Genomic DNA, 18,786 nt, shown 5'->3' with positions numbered 1-18,786 from the left:
TATATAAAGTACATTGTCATATGTATATGTGACTAATTCAAGGGGACAGAAATCCATAAATTATGAATCTGCGATTTGTCAGCAGTGCGGCAATTTATGTGACATTTCCTGCAGTGAAATTGCACCACAATAAAATAAACAATGAATATCTGAATTACGGTGCATGGGGCAAGACTGGGACAAAATGGAGACACATTCTTTTAGCTACTGGTGTTTTAAATAATTATGTGTCTATTATAAAAACTGTGAATAACATCAGTAACAAAGGAAATGGTAGTTTGAACATCAAAGAGAAGTTATGACTGATGCAGATAACAATAAAGCTATTATCAAAATGAACACTAATAACCTTATGAAATAGTCTTAGGTTGAGCTTTGTGAAAGCAACTTTCTTTTAATACACCAATCTGAAAGCTGTTCTGTATTCACTTTTTTTCCAGATGGCACTGCATGCTCAGGTAGCTGGTAATAAACATGATGTAAAGATGCTGCCTTACAGTTTATGTCATAAAAGAACAAAGGTCATTTTTAAATAACAAAATATGACAGTTTGATATAATGGAGCCAACAAATGCATAGAAGTCATCGGTGTAGTTGTACAGTCTTAGCACAATGAAATTATGTAAACAGATCCCACAATTAAAAAGATTTTTTATGGCCTTCGAGCTAGTTCATTCACAAATACCATTAAATCAGCAATCTTAAACACACACAGTGCCTAACAGATGGGAAGAAAATGTTTTATAATTTACAAATAAACATATTACATATACCAAAATATTGCTAACAGTAAGGTCATTGGAGATGGAGCACTGGCGGTGTTGATTATTCCTGTAAGGGGCAAGACTATGTGGGCATTGGTCATTACAGCCTCAAATGTTCCGCTGATAATGACACAGAACAAGATAAGCAGTGGCCTTTCTCAGTATCAAAGATATGCCATGACAAATTAATGCCTCAATTCAATCTGACTGGATTAATATACTCTAGTAAATTCAGTGCCAGTTCACGAAGGGAAAAAAGTGGGTAAAAGGTAAAAAGGGGGTAATTTTTGTGTGTGTGTGGAGAATGCAGCTCATTTGGAAGCACCTTCAGGCTGATGTTCCAGGGAGAGGTTTTCTGCACATGGTCACCAAACTGGCATCATAGGGACATGTGTAATAAATGTTAGTGATGATGCATTTATTCATTCATATGTTCATCATGTTCTACAATCTCATTAAGGAGAACAACCTTCAGGGATGTGGAAAGATTTTTAGTAGTGGTTCTCAAAGAAATTAAGTACTAAAAAGTTTAAATGAGTGTGAGGGAAGAACTTGGCATGATGCCTCCTCCAGGCTGATACTGCAGGGAAAGGCTCTCTTCCTGTGTCCACCATGACATTAACATAGATTAGAAGGAATTTCATCAGAAAATCCACTTTCCCTGGTGAATCTCATGGTACTGTAAGCAGTTATTTTAATTGAATATGAGGGCAAGGGAAAGGTGCAATGTCAATGCTTTTCTCACACCGGTCAAGATGGTAAACTTTGTTAGTATACAGGTTACTACTACCAAAATTGGTAGCGGGTATTTGAAGATTCAAGCAAAGATTCCAGATTTGTGATTATGCTACAGTGCTTCCAAGTTTTGTGTGTGTGTATATATATATATATATATATATATATATATATATATATATATATATATATATATATATATATATATATATATAAAAAAAACAAAGATGAGGTGACTTACCGAACAAAAGCGCTGGCAGGTCGATAGACACACAAACAAACACAAACATACACACAAAATTCAAGCTTTCGCAACAAACTGTTGCCTCATCAGGAAAGAGGGAAGGAGAGGGGAAGACGAAAGGAAGTGGGTTTTAAGGGAGAGGGTAAGGAGTCATTCCAATCCCGGGAGCGGAAAGACTTACCTTAGGGGGAAAAAAGGACAGGTATACACTCGCACACACGCACATATCCATCCACACATACAGACACATATATATATATATATATATATATATATATATAAAAAACAAAGATGAGGTGACTTACCGAACAAAAGCGCTGGCAGGTCGATAGACACACAAGCAAACACAAACATACACACAAAATTCTAGCTTTCGCAACCAACAGTTGCCTCATCAGGAAAGAGGGAAGGAGAGGGAAAGATGAAAGGATGTGGGTTTTAAGGGAGAGGGTAAGGAGTCATTCCAATCCCGGGAGCGGAAAGACTTACCTTAGTGGGAAAAAAGGACAGGTATACACTCGCACACACACACATATCCATCCACACATACAGACACAAGCAGACATATTTAAAGACTAAGAGTTTGGGCAGAGATGTCAGTCGAGGCGGAACTGTAGAGGCAAAGAAGTTGTTGAAAGACATGTGAGGTATGGGTGGCGGCAACTTGAAATTAGCGGAGATTGAGGCCTGGCGGATAACGAGAACAGAGGATATACTGAAGGGCAAGTTCCCATCTCCGGAGTTCGGATAGGTTGGTGTTGGTGGGAAGTATCCAGATAACCCGGACGGTGTAACACTGTGCCAAGATGTGCTGGCTGTGCACCAAGGCATGTTTAGCCACAGGGTGATCCTCATTACCAACAAACACTGTCTGCCTGTGTCCATTCATGCGAATGGACAGTTTGTTGCTGGTCATTCCCACATAGAATGCATCACAGTATAGGCAGGTCAGTTGGTAAATCACGTGGGTGCTTTCACACGTGGCTCTGCCTTTGATCGTGTACACCTTCCGGGTTACAGGACTAGAGTAGGTGGTGGTGGGAGGGTGCATGGGACAGGTTTTGCACCGGGGTCGGTTACAAGGATAGGAGCCAGAGGGTAGGGAAGGTGGTTTGGGGATTTCATAGGGATGAACTAACAGGTTACGAAGGTTAGGTGGACGGCGGAAAGACACTCTTGGCGGAGTGGGGAGAATTTCATGAAGGATGGATCTCATTTCAGGGCAGGATTTGAGGAAGTCGTATCCCTGCTGGAGAGCCACATTCAGAGTCTGGTCCAGTCCCGGAAAGTATCCTGTCACAAGTGGGGCACTTTTGTGGTTCTTCTGTGGGGGATTCTGGGTTTGAGGGGATGAGGAAGTGGCTCTGGTTATTTGCTTCTGTATCAGGTCGGGAGAGTAGTTGCGGGATGCGAAAGCTGTTGTCAGGTTGTTGGTGTAATGATTCAGGGATTCTGGACTGGAGCAGATTCGTTTGCCACGAAAACCTAGGCTGTAGGGAAGGGACCGTTTGATGTGGAATGGGTGGCAGCTGTCATAATGGAGGTACTGTTGCTTGTTGGTGGGTTTGATGTGGACGGACGTGTGAAGTTGGCCATTGGACAGGTGGAGGTCAACGTCAAGGAAAGTGGCATGGGATTTGGAGTAGGACCAGGTGAATCTGATGGAACCAAAGGAGTTGAGGTTGGAGAGGAAATTCTGGAGTTCTTCTTCACTGTGAGTCCAGATCATGAAGATGTCATCAATAAATCTGTACCAAACTTTGGGTTGGCAGACCTGGGTAACCAAGAAGGCTTCCTCTAAGCGACCCATGAATAGGTTGGCGTACGAGGGGGCCATCCTGGTACCCATGGCTGTTCCCTTTAATTGTTGGTATGTCTGGCCTTCAAAAGTGAAGAAGTTGTGGGTCAGGATGAAGCTGGCTAAGGTAATGAGGAAAGAGGTTTTAGGTAGGGTGGCAGGTGATCGGCGTGAAAGGAAATGCTCCATCGCAGCGAGGCCCTGGACATGCGGAATATTTGTGTATAAGGAAGTGGCATCAATGGTTACAAGGATGGTTTCCGGGGGTAACAGATTGGGTAAGGATTCCAGGCGTTCAAGGAAGTGGTTGATGTCTTCGATGAAGGATGGGAGACTGCATGTAATGGGTTGAAGGTGTTGATCTACGTAGGCAGAGATACGTTCTGTGGGGGCTTGGTAACCAGCTACAATGGGGCGGCCGGGATGATTGGGTTTGTGGATTTTAGGAAGAAGGTAGAAGGTAGGGGTGCGGGGTGTCGGTGGGGTCAGGAGGTTGATGGAGTCAGGTGAAAGGTTTTGCAGGGGGCCTAAGGTTCTGAGGATTCCTTGAAGCTCCGTCTGGACATTGGGAATGGGGTTACCTTGGCAAACTTTGTATGTGGTGTTGTCTGAAAGCTGACGCAGTCCCTCAGCCACATACTCCCGACGATCAAGTACCACGGTCGTGGAACCCTTGTCCGCCGGAAGAATGACGATGGATCGGTCAGCCTTCAGATCACGGATAGCCTGGGCTTCAGCAGTGGTGATGTTGGGTGTAGGATTAAGGTTTTTTAAGAAGGATTGAGACGCAAGGCTGGAAGTCAGAAATTCCTGGAAGGTTTGGAGAGGGTGATTTTGAGGAAGAGGAGGTGGGTCCCGCTGTGACGGAGGACGGAACTGTTCAAGGCAGGGTTCAATTTGGATGGTGTCTTGGGGAGTTGGACCATTAGGAGTAGGATTAGGATCATTTTTCTTCGTGGCAAAGTGATATTTCCAGCAGAGATCCTACTCCTAATGATCCAACTCCCCAAGACACCATCCAAATTGAACCCTGCCTTGAACAGTTCCGTCCTCCGTCACAGCGGGACCCACCTCCTCTTCCTCAAAATCACCCTCTCCAAACCTTCCAGGAATTTCTGACTTCCAGCCTTGCGTCTCAATCCTTCTTAAAAAACCTTAATCCTACACCCAACATCACCACTGCTGAAGCCCAGGCTATCCGTGATCTGAAGGCTGACCGATCCATCGTCATTCTTCCGGCGGACAAGGGTTCCACGACCGTGGTACTTGATCGTCGGGAGTATGTGGCTGAGGGACTGCGTCAGCTTTCAGACAACACCACATACAAAGTTTGCCAAGGTAACCCCATTCCCAATGTCCAGACGGAGCTTCAAGGAATCCTCAGAACCTTAGGCCCCCTGCAAAACCTTTCACCTGACTCCATCAACCTCCTGACCCCACCGACACCCCGCACCCCTACCTTCTACCTTCTTCCTAAAATCCACAAACCCAATCATCCCGGCCGCCCCATTGTAGCTGGTTACCAAACCCCCACAGAACGTATCTCTGCCTACGTAGATCAACACCTTCAACCCATTACATGCAGTCTCCCATCCTTCATCAAAGACACCAACCACTTCCTTGAACGCCTGGAATCCTTACCCAGTCTGTTACCCCCGGAAACCATCCTTGTAACCATTGATGCCACTTCCTTATACACAAATATTCCGCATGTCCAGGGCCTCGCTGCGATGGAGCATTTCCTTTCACACCGATCACCTGCCACCCTACCTAAAACCTCTTTCCTCATTACCTTAGCCAGCTTCATCCTGACCCACAACTTCTTCACTTTTGAAGGCCAGACATACCAACAATTAAAGGGAACAGCCATGGGTACCAGGATGGCCCCCTCGTACGCCAACCTATTCATGGGTCGCTTAGAGGAAGCCTTCTTGGTTACCCAGGTCTGCCAACCCAAAGTTTGGTACAGATTTATTGATGACATCTTCATGATCTGGACTCACAGTGAAGAAGAACTCCAGAATTTCCTCTCCAATCTCAACTCCTTTGGTTCCATCAGATTCACCTGGTCCTACTCCAAATCCCATGCCACTTTCCTTGACGTTGACCTCCACCTGTCCAATGGCCAGCTTCACACGTCCGTCCACATCAAACCCACCAACAAGCAACAGTACCTCCATTATGACAGCTGCCACCCATTCCACATCAAACGGTCCCTTCCCTACAGCCTAGGTCTTCGTGGCAAACGAATCTGCTCCAGTCCGGAATCCCTGAATCATTACACCAACAACCTGACAACAGCTTTCGCATCCCGCAACTACCCTCCCGACCTGGTACAGAAGCAAATAACCAGAGCCACTTCCTCATCGCCTCAAATCCAGAATCCCCCACAGAAGAACCACAAAAGTGCCCCACTTGTGACAGGATACTTTCCGGGACTGGACCAGACTCTGAATGTGGCTCTCCAGCAGGGATACGACTTCCTCAAATCCTGCCCTGAAATGAGATCCATCCTTCATGAAATTCTCCCCACTCCGCCAAGAGTGTCTTTCCGCCGTCCACCTAACCTTCGTAACCTGTTAGTTCATCCCTATGAAATCCCCAAACCACCTTCCCTACCCTCTGGCTCCCATCCTTGTAACCGACTCCGGTGCAAAACCTGTCCCATGCACGCTCCCACCACCACCTACTCCAACCCTGTAACCCGGAAGGTGTACACGATCAAAGGCAGATCCACGTGTGAAAGCACCCACGTGATTTTCCAACTGACCTGCCTACACTGTGATGCATTCTATGTGGGAATGACCAGCAACAAACTGTCCATTCACATGAATGGACACAGGCAGACGGTGTTTGTTGGTAATGAGGATCACCCTGTGGCTAAACATGCCTTGGTGCACAGCCAGCACATCTTGGCACAGTGTTACACCGTCCGGGTTATCTGGATACTTCCCACCAACACCAACCTATCCGAACTCCGGAGATGGGAACTTGCCCCTCAGTATATCCTCTCTTCTCGTTATCCGCCAGGCCTCAATCTCCGATAATTTCAAGTTGCCGCCACTCATACCTCACATGTCTTTCAACAACTTCTTTGCCTCTACAGTTCCGCCTCGACTGACATCTCTGCCCAAACTCTTTGTCTTTAAATATGTCTGCTTGTGTCTGTATGTGTTGATGGATATGTGTGTGTGTGTGCGATTGTATACCTGTCCTTTTTTCCCACTAAGGTAAGTCTTTCCGCTCCCGGGATTGGAATGACTCCTTACCCTCTCCTTCCCTCTTTCCTGATGAGGCAACCGTTGGTTGTGAAAGCTAGAATTTTGTGTGTATGTTTGTGTTTGCTTGTGTGTCTATCGACCTGCCAGCGCTTTTGTTCGGTAAGTCACCTCATCTTTGTTTTTATATATAATTTTTCCCACGTGGAATGTTTCCCTCTATTATATTGACATCATATATATATATATATATATATATATATATATATATATATATATATATATATATATATATATATATAAAAAAACAAAGATGAGGTGACTTACCGAACAAAAGTGCTGGCAGGTCGATAGACACACAAACAAACACAAACATACACACAAAATTCAAGCTTTCGCAACAAACTGTTGCCTCATCAGGAAAGAGGGAAGGAGAGGGGAAGACGAAAGGAAGTGGGTTTTAAGGGAGAGGGTAAGGAGTCATTCCAATCCCAGGAGCGGGAAGACTTACCTTAGGGGGAAAAAAGGACGGGTATACACTCGCACACACACACATATCCATCCACACATATACAGACACAAGCAGACATATTTAAAGACCTGCTTGTGTCTGTATATGTGTGGATGGATATGTGTGTGTGTGCGAGTGTATACCCGTCCTTTTTTCCCCCTAAGGTAAGTCTTTCCGCTCCCGGGATTGGAATGACTCCTTACCCTCTCCCTTAAAACCCACATCCTTTCGTCTTTCCCTCTCCTTCCCTCTTTCCTGATGAGGCAACAGTTTGTTGCGAAAGCTTGAATTTTGTGTGTATGTTTGTGTTTGTTTGTGTGTCTATCGACGTGCCAGCGCTTTCGTTTGGTAAGTCACATCATCTTTGTTTTTAGATATATTTTTCCCACGTGGAATGTTTCCCTCTATATATATATATATATATATATATATATATATATATATATATATATATATATATATATATATATATATATATATATATATATATATATATATATATATATATATAGTGTCATCAGTATGACGCTTGAGAGCCAGGTTGGAAACTCCTTACTGATTCACAGCACAATAAGAAATTATTGTTTCCTGAATTCGGATGTTTTACAAAGCCCAGGTGATGGCCATGAACTTGGGAAGGCTGGAGTATTTGTTAAGGACAGAAGGAAACAGTTTCAGAAGATGGCAGAATTTGTATTCTTTGGTCAACTAAATAGATCAAGATAAATTACAGTTCTATGAGACACCTGAGGATGGGATGTGTGTATGCAAACTGGTAGAGGAAGCTGGAAATCATTTCTAAAAAATTACATTCACCACTCAGCTTGCTTGCTAGCTCTGGGGTGTTTTGTAGATACCCTATGCTGCTGGTTATTGAAAAGAACTAAGTGATGTAAAGAATCTGGCATCTAACAAATCATTACTGTATACTTCATTAATCATTTTGACAAATGGGTTCAAACGGTTCTAAAACTGATAGAACTGCAGAGAATTTAGTTTTGCCGTACAGTTTGTTTAACAGCAGTCATATGCATGATATATGGCCCTGTCAACTTGCTATCAAATAATAGATCCAGTGATCAGTACTGCACATCCAAAAATTTTCCAGCAATAGCCTTCTTGGTCTTGCAGTCAGTGATAAAGTTCTCTAGGATAACCTAATGACTCAGTACCCATGTAAGTGTAATAGTACATTACTACATACTATTAAATAATATTTTATCGTGCATTATTCCTTGTCCAGTTCAGGTATCACAAGGAAAATCTTAGTGAAAAATACACAATGCATTTTTAGACACCACACACAATTTTTGGCTAATTGAGCTAGTCTATTACCTTTGAAACAAGAGCTGTTGAAATAATGATTATTGGTGCGCAAGTGAAAACCACTAAAGTCAGTTTCCAACCATGAAGGAATGATATTACCACAGCAGCAGTGAAGCTCACCATCTGGTAAATAAAAATTCCGAGTTTCTCACCAATTCCATCTTGGAGTTTGTCCAAATCCCTGTAATAATAAATTATTTTGATTACATAACTTAAAATATTTCTGTGTGGATATTAAAAACTTCAAGAACTTAAATTAACACATCCCAATACTCACCCAGTAATACGGCTAGCAAAATTAGCTGAGTTTGTTGTGTCAAACCATGCCATGTCTTGCCGCATAATTGACCTCAGGAAGAGGCACCTCACTCTTGTGATCTGAGAATAGTGAAATTATTTAGTTTTTTGTGTCATACATTTCTATATTCACAAATAAATGAGACTGACTCCTCTGAAGTTTACAAATAAATTACAAGAATATAGCAGTTTTCTGAAGGTATTGAATGACTTCTGGAAAGCAAAATATTTCCTTTAATGTTTAAACATGAAACACCAAACAGAATGTTCAAACACTGTACAATAAACTTAATGAAACAGAAATAATATTTAATGATGTGAATGATATTTCTGCCCAACACTTTACTGAACATTGGCTTAAATAGGATATGTTAGAGATAACATACCTCACTCAGGTCAAATTTGCAAGTGTGTTTTGTAGAAAAATATCAAGTAATGGGGGCTGCTATACATATGTTAACAAAAATACTGAATTCAAAAGTGTAACTAAATCCTGACACCATAATTTATAAAATGAAAAAGATACAGAACTCTCTTTAGTTGAATTACCAAAGCAAAATACAATTATTATTTGTGTGTACAGGTCACCAGGTGGAGACAAAAACATGTTTTGTAAATGAGTGGAGGAACTTTAGGAAGAAATTTTTTCTCCCAAGGAAAATGTAATTGTATGTGGTGACTTCAATATTGATTTCTCAAAATCCAATAAATTGAAAGATGATATAAATTTACTGCAGTCATTAAACATAAGCTCAACTGCAACTGGACCAATTCAAAAAACAGCAACCACTGCATCTGTCAGTGAGCAGATTTTGATAAATACATGCAAATCTGCCTATAGCATACAAGTGGTAAACATGGGTTTTGGTGCCCACTATGCTCAAATTCTTACAATGAGTGTTGCAGGAAACTCGACTCTCCATGGAATAAGACACACTGTAAAGAATTGCAATACAAAAAAGTGTGGAATATTTTTGTTTTCTTCTGGAGGGTGAAAATTGGAGTGATGTATACAACTGTAATGATACAAATGAAAAATATAAGTTTATGGCAACATTTAAGCATTTTTTGAAATAGCTTTTCTGAAGAAAACAACAACATTTAATTCTGTTCAGAAAACAAACAAGTGATTCACAAAAGGGATAAGGATATCATGTCAAAATAAGAGGACATTTTATGAATATTCCAAGCACAGTACTGTCCTCATTTTACTACCTATTTCAAAAGATGCAACACAAGTTATTTCAAAAGCAAAAAATTAGAAAATTGATGAAATAATGTGTAATTCCAAGGATAAAACTAAAGAAACCCAGCAAATTATAAGATGTAAAATGGGTGCCAGATCAGTTAATCACAGTAATATACAGCTGATTATGAATAACAATAAACTAACTGACCTCAGACAAATGGTTAGTGGATTCAACTATTATTCCTCAAACAGTAGTACAGCATTTGATAAATACAGAACATGACACACAGCCAGACAGTAAGAGAATATAGTTAGATCAAAAAATTCATGCAAATATATCATTTATGTATCCATTGACACCTGAGGTATTGTAAAATCATTAAAGGATTGACTAATAAATATTCTGTGGCTGTTGATGAGATTCCAGATGCTATCATCAAAGCTAGTGAAACATTCATTGTGGAACTATTAGCAGACATAGTAAATTCATAATCTGAGAGTGGTGTGTTTCCAAATAGTCTTAAGCTTCAAAGTAACATCTCTGCAAATGAAGGGTGCAAAATGCAAAATTTCTAATTATAGGCTAGTTTCAGTTTTGTCAGGCTTCATCAAATTTATGGAAAAAAATGTTCTTTGAAAGGTCAACAGGATTCTTAAACAAATAAAGGCTGATAAATGACTCACAGTGTGGGTTCAGAGTGAGGAAGTCAACCCAGCCAGCAATTTTGCCTTTGTAAATGAAATATTGAAATCAGTGGATGATACGCAGCATGTATCTGGAATATTTCTTGATTTTGGTAAAGCATTTAATGTCACCGATCATCATATTTTCTTGCACAAGTCAATTAATTATGGAATTAGAGGCCAGTCTGCAAGGTGGATCTAATCATACTTCAATAACCATCAACAAATTACAGATAAAATACAAAGACAACAAAACACAAAAAGTTTCTAGTTTTTGCAGTAATGGACAGAAAACAAGTATGTAGTCCTGCAAGGGTTAGTTCTGGAACCTGCCCACATTTCTGATGTATGTAAATGACTTGACTACTAAAATGCATGATGAACCACAGTATTCTTCACAGGTGACACTAATATTCTAATTAAATCACATAGTGAGGAAAACCTGCAGGAAACTACATCAGTGGTTTAGGGCCAGTCGGCTCATCACATATTCTAAAAAAATTGTAACAGTTAACTTTCACACCACACAAAACCTCCATCCTGCAAACCATGCTTTCACCACTGAAGAAGAAAATGTCTCAAATATCAATTATACAGAATTTTTAGGCAAATGTATTCAAGAGGATTTGAAATGAGAGATGCACCTTATTAATCTAAATAAAAAACTAAACACACTGACATATGCTGTTGCAATTCTGACTCAAAATACAAGCTACTCATCAGTGGTGACTATGTATCATGCTACTAAACAGTCACTATTGAGTATGGTAATTTTTTGGAGGGAATTCCACATTTTTTTAAATGTTTGAAATACATAAAAAGATTGTCAGGGTGATAATGAATGCTAAATGCTGGTATTCCTGTAGACACTTTTTTAAAAGTCTGAAAATACTGTGTCTGCCTCATTTGTATATACATGAAATAATAAAAAAAGAAAAACCACTATCTTAAAAAAAGAAAACCTATCAAAAAATAACTATGAAAAACAAGCATATGAATTTCTAGAACATCATAATAAGTAAATCTCATTTACCAAATAATGTTAATTATGTCACTTCAGACTATAATTTACATTGGGTTTATCATGTAGTCTCACTTAATAACCACTGTTATCAAATGCAGAAGCAGTGTAGTGTGTCACTTTATATTGTTATGCAGTTCAACTGTGTTGACCAGGTAGCCACAATGACTGCTGCAGTCCTAAATTAATTACGTGTATTCTTATCCTATATCATGTGTGTAAACAGTGTAGTAAAAGGTCAATGTAGTCAAAGGTCACTGCCACACACTATCCAAGTGCAAATTTGGCCCTGTTGTTGCAGAACATTGCTCAGCACAATGTAACAAATATCAGTAGTGGCCCCACCCCTCCTCACTACCAGTTGCAGCTCTGAATTACAAACATAGGAAGTGTTCCACAAATATAAGTCAGCGATTCAGACTATCCAATCTCACTATTCACTAGTCACTATTCTCACTTCCATCTGCCTCTTTTCAATATCTGCACCTGTTATAACAACGTGAGAAGTCACAATATGGCAAGAATCTGACAATTAACTCAATGTCTACCATTTTTCAGAAAAAATGTGTGATGTTACTTTTAATGTATTCACAGAAATCAAAATTTTGACTTATAACCAGTAGGATATTATGATGTTTTATCCTGAGTTATTAATTTTAAGTATGGGTTATGTCACTAATAAACATGTTTATCTATCATCCAATTAACACAGGGTGGAAATATTATTCATTGGAGTATCATTAGCATTTTTGTTGACCTGGTGTGTAATTTTGTTGATTGTAAGAGATCATTGCACAGATATAATTAATGTTATAGCATAGAGATGTTCAGAAGGTTGTCAAGGTAGCATTTAAATGCAAAAGAAACTGGTCACAACTGACAAAGTGAATTTGTCACACAGCAGTTTCCTCTGAAAAGTACTGGAAGATGATAATTGACTTTGGTTTCTACCTTACATTTTTAACTAAAAGTAAGTTTTCTAACTTATTGTTTAATTAATGAACACATTACAATGCACACATGATTTACAATGAATGTCACATGATTTACAATGAATGTTACAAATACCTATGTAGATGGGGACCTCGTATATAGCACCTATGACAGATGACAATAATGCAAGCAGCCTAGGATATTACCAAGTGAGTGATGGAAACCCGAAGCACCTTTGTATGAGGTGTACATGAATGAGTGAAGACTAGTAAGTCATTGCAGCATTCAGTGTGACAACAGCTGCAAATTACTGTCATGTGTGACAATTCTAGCCATTGGGTAACATTCACCCTGGTGCATTCGTGGAACAATTTTGCAGTGCCTTCCCAAACTGATTGAAAAAAATTAAGGACTGTGAGAGAAAGCAAATACATGGAGTATCAGAGATGCAGGAGGTTGTAATAACTGTCAAGAATTTGAAGAAGTTATATTGCAGCACTACTGATCAAAAACCAGATGATAGACAGTTAACTCAATGTTATTAAACACATGTAAAAGTGGCATGTAAAAAGTCTCAAGAACCCAATAAAAGATGTAGACCTCATGGCAATTTTAAATTTGTGATTGCCCATAGCAGTCAGAGAAAAATTGACAATGACTCAACATAGAGATGCTGAAAACATTTATTCAGAGATACTGAAAACATTTATTCACTGATAGATAAAATTGTGAGTGAAGCAGCTGGACAGAAAATGAAAGAGGAAAATAGGTGGGCCATGTACATGTGAAAAAGTATCATTTCCAGCATAAGCCATCTCCATGATATGATTGTACATGGATAAACGAAAAACATAGAATGATAAGAACTGTAAGGATATCAAGAATATGAGAGAAGTCAGCCTGAAGGATACAATCACAGTTGGCCAACAGATCTGCTCACTTAAGCACCAAGGACTGAACATACAAAGGAGTGTCTGAGTGGTAGAGAAGTGCATTTAAACTGATGAAAGTTTCTAAGTAAGATCCAGATGAAAATAGATCCAATTGGGGTGCTGCATAGTCTTTATGAGACAATAGCACTCACAAAATACAAGAAAATATGTGGTAAGAAGAAGAGACAATAACTTAGGGGTATTCCATTTCATTGCGAATTTTCAACACTAGGAGAAATAGCAATATTGCCAGACATCCCCATGTCTGGTGTAACAATTTTAGATGCTACTGCTGGCAAGTAATATAGTATAAAAACCAATAAAGGCTAGTCAAAGGTGGTAATGGACAAATCACCACATATAAAATGACAATATTGTTACAGATCATCTTCCTGAGATAAGCACTGGAAGCTACAAGACTACATGCAGAAGTAAATATAAACGATCTGGGCAGTAAATTGGCAGTTCAGCATTGTTCTGCTCTGCCCTATGTGTGTTATTTCAATGCAAAAATCTGTATTTGTTGACCAAGACTGACATTGCATATTTTATAAATAAATAAGAGTTTTAGAGCTGACAGTTTAATTAATGGAATATCATAATTTTCACCTGATTACCAGCTCTAATCACAGCTGAAAACACCTTTTACAACAGAGATCTCATAGTTGCATCACATGATTGAAACTGATTTCAGAATTTCATAACACAGAATCCCACGAGGATTTATTCTGATCTGTTCTTAACCTATGTGAATGATGATCTAACTATTTTAAAGGATGCTTTGAAAACTGTATCCTTACTACAGTTCAGATGACAACTAAACAGACCTTCAACTTGTTAACAGGAAACAGTTTAACTCTTGAAACTTCCTGGTATATTAAAACTGTGTGCCGGACCGAGGCATGAGATGCACTGACGGAAGTAAAGCTGTGAGAATGGGCATGAATCGTACTTGGGTAGCTCAGTTGCTAGAGCACTTGCCCACAAAGGCAAAGGTCCCGGGTTTGAGTCTCGGTCTGACACACAGTTTTAATCTGCCAGGAAGTTTCATATCAGCACACACTTCACTGCAGAGTGAAAGTTTCATTGTGGAGCTTAACTCTGAACCACAAAAGACTCATACTAAATGAAAGACCTCCTAGCACCGGAAGCAGATATTAAAGTCACACACCAAATGAGAAATTGTAAGTAAAATTCCTTGTGGTCCAATTGGACAACAATTCAGCAGAAGCAGACTGAAAGAATATTGTGTAAAGCAGTCAGTTATGTATCTTGCACAGGCATTGTTAGGGATCCCAGAATTCTTACACTCCTGCCCTGTACATTAACTCCTTAACGGCATTTACTGCTGTTATAAATTTCAGTTTCAACTGATTTGTTATCAGCAAAGTCATAACAGAAGACAAAAAAGTTCATGTAGACTTTGTATACATCACTAGAGTCCAGAGTGGTGTTACCTACCTACTCTGGTGCAAAGGTAATCAACAAACTTCCATCTAATAGAGCAGCAAACCAACCCCCAACAGCTCAAAATAATATTTTAAAAAATTTCATTACCCATTCCTTGTGCAAATTATTTGATTATTTAGTTTCAATAATTGAGAATTATTATTATATACATAACAAGCATTAGTATTCATTGTCAGCTGTCAAGCACACTCTGCACGGCCTGATTTTGCTATTTATTTGATACAGTATGACAATGTCTCATGTCAGCTAATTTCATTATTGATAAATGTGGGCAGCTACTGAGTGATTAATATCATTAACCATTGTTTCTGGAAGAGTATTGAAGGATCAGTAATACAATGCCTGCAGTGGATAACAATGATGTAGTAACTTACAGTCTTGGTAAGCCAATCAGAGTAATAACTGGACCATGAGACTGAAAAAATAATGAGTAAAATTGCACAGACAACAACATTCACATAATCATCACGAAAAAAGAAAGGGTACAACATCCATTAAAACTGTTTAACAACATCTTGTCACAGTATAAAACACATTCTGTTGTAATGTTCCATACAATAATTTTTACACCAGTCATTCCAGTGTGGAATCATGAATGAAACATCACTTCAGTTTTATGCAGTATTGCAACACGTAGTCTATTTCATTAACATGATCACATTTTAAAAGTGCCTCACCTGTTTCTGTGCTGCACTGTTGAGACAAGTAACACACAGCACATCTAAAATGAACTGAATTGCAGATATGGATGATAATCCAACTCCAAAAGCACCGGCATCTTGAAGTAATGCATTATCTACCTCTTCCTTTGTTCCATTAATGCTGAAACATTAATCAGTGAGTAACGTTTTTGCTAAATATGTAAGATTCAAAATACTGAATTTGTATACATATTATTTTAAATGATTATTTATTATATTGGCCTATTTTAAAGGAAATTCTTTTGTTTGTAAAATTTTCTAGTCTTCCTGTTCTCATTTTTAAACTGTCATATATCTGTGAATTACACAGGGACTCATTCCACGAGCAAATAGGTTTGGGTCTCATGGAAGTTTATCAGTTAAAGTGAAATTATCACATTTCTACTCCTTAATAATGATAGCGGCATAATTGTCATTGTTTTTAAAGTGTTTGAGTTATAAGTTCAAACAGAGGAAAATACTAAGTTCTAAAAACTCACATTGTTTCACCGCCACCAAACCAGTTCAGCAAAGATGTACGTGTTATTGTTGAATTTGACATTGACCATTCAACAAGGACAGCTGTGAATTCTCCATAAAGTACAATGAAACCAGGCATACATACACCTGAGAGGACTCCAAACATCACACCAAGCAATATCAGGAACTTTTCAAAGCATGTTGAGTACCTAAACTGCAAAAATTTAGAAAAGTATATATTCAACTATTGTAATTTGTGCGAAAAAAATATGATTAATAATTATAACTACAATAATGGGATGAAAAATTGTTATGTCTATTTATATGACATTTATAACATATTACTATGCTACATTTTATGTCGACAATATCATGTCCATGCCCACAATGAGCACATTTGATTAACAACATAATTTCAAAAAATGTAATCTCTGTATTTCCTTGTTTCTGTGTGTTTTCTCACACTTTCATTCCGTGTACATATATTGACACAAACCGCAAAGATGTACTTTGTTCCTTAGCATAAAGGAAAATCTTGCATGGAGCTACGAACTCTAAAAGTCAATGTCTCACATGCTAACATCAACAGTTACAAGTTACACATCAGAAAATGTATTTCATTTCTTACACACAATACACTGAACTCGTATTGCAATCAAAATGTGCATCAGCATTAATGATATCACCTCAAGGCAAAAAATCAATAATCATTATACTATCTGTACCTGACAAAGTTCATTATATATTTTTTTCAGTTAATTCACTTGTCCTTAATTAATATTGTTTAGTTAGTAAACAAATGTGATGTTGCTGTAACTTCAGACATACGCAATATCAAAGTTTCACCAGCAATAAAACATATGCACCTCTCCCACTTGCAAGGACACAGAAATCATAAAACCTAACAAGTAAGTCCTCCATAAGCTCAATGAAAAATATATTATGCATCACCCAAATGGTGTCTAACTGCTCTATCGACTCAAAGATGTTCTAGTTTCTGTATGGAGGAAAATTGCGACAATGAAATTATTTGTTTTAATAGTCACCATATGCAAATAAAATTGTATATTTTCAGCCATTACATCATACCTCATTCCAGTGTTCCCTTGATGAAGCAGAAGAACTGTGGCGATAAAATGGACTGAGGTTAAAGCTCATAAATGAGCAGCTATTAAATACTGCCATAGTACGTAACTATTGTTGTACCTGTAGTTTCTCCCTCAGCAAGAAAAAGAGGGATGTATTGTGAAAGATTTGAAAGGAGGAATAGGTCACAAAGATGCCAGGTTGAGACAGATCCATCTGTTAGAGGATGAGAGGATACCTCCATAAATTCACTTTTCTTTGTCTCTTCTCATCCTCACAACAGGTGGATCCCACTCAACCCGGATTCTGAGTGTCCTGCCCTTCCTTTCTAACGTCCTCCTGAGAAACTAACAGTTCTGAAAGCTAAGATAATTTTCTTTTTCTTTTGTATGTGCTTATAGGCAGGTCTTAGAATTCCATGTTCTTAAGGTAACTATATCAGTGTCCCTGTAATTTTGTAAACTACTGTTAAGCTCCATTCATTATTTTATATACTATTGTTACACTCCATCGTGGATTCCCCACTGTTTGATTCTATAAACTATTTATGACTAATGAAACTATATTAACGTAGTAAATATAATAGATATTTCCTGACTTTGCAAAAAGCAGTTGTTTTGTCAGTTACATCAAATAACAATTCCTTATTTCCTGTTGATAGCTTAATATCTATATGATAGGATGGCTATAGGCATCTGCAAAAGAGGGCACTTGCCTCCCCCCCCCCCCCCTCCTCCCATGCCATTTGGAATTTAAAATACTGAGATTTGATTTATTGTATAATTTCCTTTTGTGTCAGCTTAAAAATTTATTTCTTTTGGCTTGGCACATCTGAAACTGACTAAAACTCATTTAGAATGACTGTTACTTATTTTGCACAAGAACAGAACAGAATGTCATTATTTGTCATTCTCATTATCCAACTCTTGTTGAAAGAGGAAGCATCAAATTTGCAATTAAAATTTTTAGCAGTCGGTACAACTTCTCTTAAAAATTCAGATGAGTTTACAGAGTAAATATACACATTTAATGGGTACAATAATAAGTCTTACAAACACGAAAGTATTTCTACATCATGTACACTGATAAATTTCCTAAAATTATTCTATTTCATACACACTTTTGTCAAGTGACAACACCTGTACAAATTCTTTTCAAATTCCTTAAAATATTTTCATATGCAGTGGCACACTGTGTATGATTTTGTGCCAATATATTTAATGCTGTTTATGCATTTGGGCAGTCTGATGTCTTTATTATTTTTATTTCTAAAATGGCACTCACAGACAGTGCCTCTGTGTGGTAAGTTCTGTGCTTGCTTTTATAATGAAGGAAAGCAGGCTTTAGTCCACAGTAAAAGTATCATTAATAGAATCATTTCTTTGAAAAATAGCAGACAAGATCCCATAATGCATGAA

General features: G+C 38.5%; 1 protein-coding gene across 2 annotated transcripts in view; it reads right to left on the bottom strand.

Moving 5' to 3' along the window:
• LOC124804832 (multidrug resistance protein homolog 49-like) overlaps positions 1 to 18,786 on the bottom strand; it is a 144,674-nt gene that overhangs the window by 57,488 nt on the left and 68,400 nt on the right. For both annotated transcript variants that reach the window (XM_047265178.1, XM_047265179.1), the window contains exons 4-7: positions 16,303 to 16,496; positions 15,800 to 15,944; positions 8,874 to 8,974; positions 8,606 to 8,777 (exon numbers count right to left, since the gene is read on the bottom strand). In XM_047265178.1, the coding sequence (XP_047121134.1) occupies positions 8,606 to 8,777; positions 8,874 to 8,974; positions 15,800 to 15,944; positions 16,303 to 16,496 (612 nt within the window). The remainder of the gene's footprint in view (positions 1 to 8,605; positions 8,778 to 8,873; positions 8,975 to 15,799; positions 15,945 to 16,302; positions 16,497 to 18,786) is intronic.

The sequence above is a fragment of the Schistocerca piceifrons genome, chromosome 7, assembly GCF_021461385.2.
Source record: "Schistocerca piceifrons isolate TAMUIC-IGC-003096 chromosome 7, iqSchPice1.1, whole genome shotgun sequence".
In the NCBI taxonomy this organism is placed as follows: Eukaryota; Metazoa; Arthropoda; class Insecta; order Orthoptera; family Acrididae; genus Schistocerca; species Schistocerca piceifrons.
This window is presented reverse-complemented; position numbering and strand designations above follow the sequence as displayed.